Source organism: Halyomorpha halys, unplaced genomic scaffold (genome assembly GCF_000696795.3).
Source record: "Halyomorpha halys isolate HHAL.00 unplaced genomic scaffold, Hhal_1.1 Scaffold730.1, whole genome shotgun sequence".
NCBI lineage: Eukaryota > Metazoa > Arthropoda > Insecta > Hemiptera > Pentatomidae > Halyomorpha > Halyomorpha halys.
Window position 1 is genome coordinate 426216 of NW_027110275.1, and position 6180 is coordinate 432395.

At 28.2% G+C, this 6180-nt stretch overlaps 1 protein-coding gene across 1 annotated transcript in view; it reads left to right on the forward strand.

The window, feature by feature from the left end:
• Nucleotides 1–340: 340 nt before the first annotated feature.
• LOC106685759 (GTPase-activating protein CdGAPr) overlaps nucleotides 341–6180 on the forward strand; it is a gene marked incomplete at its 5' end in the record, with an annotated part of 13498 nt that continues 7658 nt past the window's right edge. Inside the window, 6 exon segments of the mRNA XM_067048385.1 lie at nucleotides 341–510; nucleotides 607–749; nucleotides 882–984; nucleotides 1498–1725; nucleotides 3587–3798; nucleotides 5273–5380. Coding sequence (XP_066904486.1) covers nucleotides 341–510; nucleotides 607–749; nucleotides 882–984; nucleotides 1498–1725; nucleotides 3587–3798; nucleotides 5273–5380 — 964 coding nt within the window.

The following is a 6180-nucleotide window of genomic DNA, read 5'->3' on the forward strand; positions in this document are numbered from 1 at the left end:
CAGTCGATTGGCACTGGTTTCTTCATCCCTATCCTTTAAAAATCTCATTTTTCATATTTTTGACACTTACAGCCTTTTCTATTTCCATGTCTCAATTGCCCAGCATAAAAAAAAGTAAAGTTGAACTGTGGAGATTAATAAAAACATTACAATTCAGTTCCTTAATGCTTATAAATGTAATTCATTTATAGTGGTTATAAATGTCAAATTTGAAGTATGGTTATCAAGTTCCTATCTTTAATATATCTGAAAATTATTAGTTTTTAAGTTAAAGATATACAAAATTATATGCTGTTACTGTTTAAAGATATACAAAATTATAAGGTACTACTGTTTGTAGATTGGAGACATGATATCTGTTATCGATATGCCTCCTGCAGAAGAAAGTGTTTGGTGGAGGGGTAAAAGAGGATTTGTTGTTGGATTTTTCCCTTCTAATTGTGTAGCTGTAATAACTGATAAAATACCGAATGAAATTGCTTTAGCTGAGCCTAGTAAACCAGTGCTAAGGTAATGAATTTAAAAACATTTAGAGAATTAAAAGTGATTACTTGTATGAAATAGTATTTATTTTGAAGATTTATCATAATTTATTATGATTTCTAGGAAACATGGAAAACTAATTGCATTTTTTCGAGCTTTTATCCTATCAAGGCCCTCTCGTCGTCGCTTGAAGCAGACTGGTATTTTAAAAGAAAGAGTATTTGGTTGTGATCTTTCAGAACATTTGCTCAATTCTGGAAGAGACAGTATGTTAATTGTTATTTTGAACCTAGGCTATAAATATTGATATATATTTTTAATGTTTATGTTTAATTGATATTAACTTTATATTTAACTATCACTCACAGTAAACAGATCATATATTTTTTGTTCCTCAGTTCCTCTGGTGCTAAAATGTTGCTCTGAATTCATTGAAGCTCATGGTATAGTAGATGGTATCTACCGTCTTTCCGGAGTAACTTCTAACATTCAAAGATTGAGGTAATATATTGTATTAGTAAATAAACATTAAAACAAAATTCAATAATCTCTATTCCTTAGAATAGTGGCTAACATCATTCCATCAAAGCGTCAAATTATGAAGAGGTTTCTGGTGGTCATTCATAAATAATTGATTTGATATACACATAATCTCCAAAAAATTAAACTTCAAGTTAGAGTTTTTAAGTCAGGGAGGGGGATAAAAAAAAAAAAAGTTTTTAAGTCGAAAAAGCTGTCCTGAGACACTATTAATAATACTTCCAATGATAAATACAATTTATTTTCATCAATTTTCTTTTTTTTATTGAAAAAAGAAAATATTGTGAATAAAAAATGACTTTTTTTGTATAAAAAATAAATGTTGAACTTGAAGAACCTAAGTCCTATATAATGAAGTGTTTAAAATAATGTATTTATTGAAAACCTTTTGGCTTATTAGTAGCTGTTTGAAATAGTTTTACTTTCTGCTATTAAAGTGTATTGATACATTCTGTTAAACTGTTCTATTCTCAGATCAATTTTTGATGAAGATAGGCTTCCAACTCTTGTTGAAGACACAGTTATAAAGCAGGATATTCACAGCGTTGCTTCCCTCCTTAAGATGTATTTTAGAGAACTTCCTAACCCTTTATGTACCTATCAACTTTATGATGAATTTGTGGCAGCTGTTCAATCATCAGTTGATCGTCGTATAGAAAATATGAGAAAAGTAGTCCGAAAACTTCCACCACCTCATTACAGGTATGTTTTTAACTTTAATTTATTCCATGTTGTATTATAAATCTACCTAATTAAAGTTTTTCAAATTTCAATTTAATTACAATATGTTGATGGATTTAGTCAGTTACTGTGTATATTGTGGGGAAAAAATAATCCAGATTCAAAATAATTTTATTGTGGTTTTATGAGACTAATCATGGTTCTAAAAATGAGCCAGAAATACAAGATGAGAGTACATTTTTTAAAAATAAATTAGCTGACCTAGCAATGCTTCACTATTGCTAGATTTAAATAGGTACTACATTTATATATTGAATTAACACAATGGGAAGTTTTATATCATTTTAGTTAATAATTGTCTGATTCCAATGATTTTATTTTTTGTTTTGTAAGGAATTAATTCTCCTATTCAAACAGATTTCCAATATCTTACAGAAGTAACAAATGAACGTATAGTTTTATTTATATATAGAGGGAGAAGAGGTGATGTCGAAAATTGGCTATATCATTGCTAGTACTTTTCCAATTTTGATAATTTTTTTTTCTATGTTTAGGTGATATCATAGTGTCTCATATACGATGCATGAAAAATATGTATACATTTTGAGTTATGTGCCAATAATTTTTAATTTTTTTTCATAACTTTTATTCTACTTAATAAATACAGGAAGCTAAGAACTTTTGGAGATCTTACATTAGTAACAAACGAACATTACATTTTTTTTGTTTATATTTAATATTATTAAATTTGTTTGTCAACTGGAAAGCATATTTTCTTTTATTACTTTATTTTCAGTATCATTTTGGTTCTTTGGTTTGTTGTTTTTTTTTTTTGTTTTTTTTTACTCTCAGGGAGAGGTTGGTATATTTCATTTACGAAAAGCCCCTCACCCCAACAATTCATATAGATTAATATTGAATAAATAAGAGAGGCACAGGATATAATAAGTAACTATATCAGATATAATACGTACAATACAGAAATAAGCATAAATAAGTGACAAAATCATATATAATAATCGATGGTGAGTAGTAACAATGGATAGTGATAAGAGATAATGCTAACATTGTTAAATGAAGTTCAGATCAATATTATTAAATACAATCATTTGAAAAAATCAGAATCGTTATTACATATTTATTTATATTATTAAATACATAACTTTAGTATGATACTTCATCATTAGAAATATTTCTCCCATTATTATAAGTCTCACTAACAATTATTCCTCTTATTGTGCCTTATCTATAATTGCCCTTATCCATTTACTTTTCTGAGCAATACCCAAAGCTGTACTCATTTGATTCTATTATATAATACTATTACTATTATATCATACCTTAATCTGAATTTTAACAATTTTTAAATCACTTACATTGGCTATCTTTGGTTAACTTTTTGTATTTGTTCTACTTCCTGATACTTTCTTTACATTTTCTCCTCCTGATGAACTTATGCATTTTACCCCTCTTATGATAATAAATCCTGGAATTGCTATGTCAAGTCAGGTAATTTTGATATACTTCCTGTATTACATTTCAACAAGCCGAGTATGAGATAGTACCTACCTTTCGAAGTTCAAATAATTCATATAGTTTTTTTTTCAAATCTATCTGTAAAAATAGATTTATTTTTGATAAATTCCTCTTTTTATTTTTTTTTTTATGGCTTCGTGATCTCGTTGCTCAATGCTAAAAGTATCCATTCTTATTAGTCAAAATTAATAATGTATTTGAATGTCAAATTCATAAACTAATGTAGATAATCCTATATGTATATTTCAGATATAGGAATATTTTTTTATTTATATGATCATAATTATTGTTATAGTTCATGTATATCAAATATATTTCATATTATCTTTATTTATTTTATTCCTAGAACACTGAAATATCTCATGGGTCATCTTGGACATGTATGTAGCCACAGTTCTGGTACTGGAATGACAGCGAGGAATGTTGCTATAGTATGGGCTCCAAACCTTTTAAGATGCAGATCCTTGGATCAAGGTGTTGCAGCACTTCAGGGAGTTGGCATTCAAGCTGTGGTCACTGAATTCTTGATTCTTAATTCTCCTGAGATTTTTGGAACACGTCAGTTGACATAATTTTTATTAATATCTTATACTTTTAATAGTAAATTGTTATTTTTTATTTATATTCTTTGTAGTTTTATAAATACTCCAAACTAATCTGCATGTTCTAACTTTTCATGAAACATTTATAGATATTGTCTCAGATATTTGCCCTTGAAAAAATAATAGCATTTTTATGTAAATGAATTGTTCCAAATACCATCAAGTGCTTTTATTTAACCTATGTATAATTTATTGGTCTACAAAAATTTTCTTAAATATGTATCCTAACCTTGTTTTATCTTGTATTTTTTTAGTTCAATAGAACTCATCATTATAGTTTTATTTTATAGATTCTTGTTATTTATTTTATTTTCTATTAATAATTTTAAAATACTGAAACAAAGGCTGTTTGATGATTGTTTGATTTTGACTATTGATAGATTATAACAATTATTATGGTTATAAATAAATCAATTCCCAAGAATTCTTTATGACAAATATCTATTATTTCCTTTTATTAGTAGGTTCTGAAGTGGGATAGGAGAGAAGTTTTCTATCTTTGTTGTGCCCTAAAGCAGCAATCTCCAAACTTTATGACCTTACGGACCAGTAAATTCATAATTTAAATCCTGCTGATCACTAATAGGATTTTTTAAGTGTTAAATATATTTAACATATATACATATATATGTTAAATGTATTTATAAAAAAAAAAAAAAAAAAAGGTTGTGATTTAAGAACACACAAAATGTACCTAGTTAATGAAATGAAACTATTAATTGTAACTAAATTATGAAGGCTTTATTTATAAACAATAATAAATTAAACAAAGACCGTAAAAACAAAACAATTAAAAAATGGTTTAAGTATATCAAACTTTTAGCATTATACATTCCTAGTGTGATGGATGTTCCAGCTTATTTGAAATAAGATTATGGATATTTAGATCCAATGTTAGCACAAGATGGAGAACTGCATTTATTTCAAGCTGAAATGGGTACCGTGTTTTGATGGCGAAAAGGCCTTTTCACATAAATAAGTTGCAGAGAATTGAATCAGAATTGTCATATGCCTTATTTACCGTGGCATTATTCTACGAAGTAGCGTTTTTATAACTTTTCATAAATTGAATTATGTTTCAATGCATCTTAAAATATGACTTTACGTGATGAGTAAGTATATCCCACATTTTTCTGGAAATTTTCTTGCGGGCCACCACTTTGGCAATCTCTGACCTAAAGGACAGCCTATTGAGCCTTCTTAGTGCATTAACTCTAAATATTCTGTTCATGCTTGAGGTTGCCTCTAAAGATTATTTGGAAATTAAAAAATTTGTCAATAGCCAATCAGTCTTCAAGAAGGCTACCAATATTTTTCTTGCTACCTTCAACTCCTACAAATATTACTATCAAAATTAACACAAAATAATTATATTTGTTTATCTGTTATTTATTTTTGTATCAATGTTTAAAAGGCTACTATTTTTGTAGATGATATTAGTGAGGCTAGGCCAAAATCTGTAGCTATAAGCACGCCAACTAAGCTACTCACCCTGGAAGAAGCTCAGGCAAGAGGTCAAACATCACGTATCGCCCAAGGTATAGTATTGTTAAAATCATTTGTTACGTCCTGGAACATGTTAAATTTTGGTTGTGCAATAAGGGTTATTTTCTAGGAGAAATGAAGGAGCAGATTTGTATTATAGAGAAAATGCCATGTTACCACACAGTAATTGATCTACCTCGCAAACGTCCTGCTCTTAATTGGAAGACTATTTTCACACCCAGAAGAAGTCACCAAGTCAAATCTCCACGTAGATTTAAGAGGGTAAAGTATCAAATTTTTATAATTAAGTTTTACTGTGGTGTAATTGAAGCACGCATTTATTGTTGATTTGTTGATTCTAAGACTCTAAAATTAAAATAACTGGAGGCTTAGGACTTTTATGTTAGTCTTTATAGCCATTCTAATTTTTACCCCCTTTTAATCTGTCAACATCTTCACAGAGCTTGTTCTGTCTTGTTTTTTCACAGACTCAATTTCCTTCAATAAAAAGTGCCAAATAAATTAAAGTTATGATTCGGATACAAAGGATCATTGTTGTGTTAAAGACAGTAATAAGTGGTTCCTGTTAAATAAAAGGTGGAAAATATCCAATATCCATAAGAGGGAAAATATCAAAACCATTTTGTTGGGCTAGTATGTGATAAATTTTTGGGTTCATACTAAAGTAAGTGGGTAGTTAACTAGGCACATTGGTTACTAGAAAAAACACTTTTAGAAAATGATGAGGTTTTGAACAAACTATATTATTTGAAATTGAATTTGTTTATTTATATAAATTATTTATAATCTTTAAATTTCTTTCTTGAGACTGGTAATTGTTTACTAAATAATT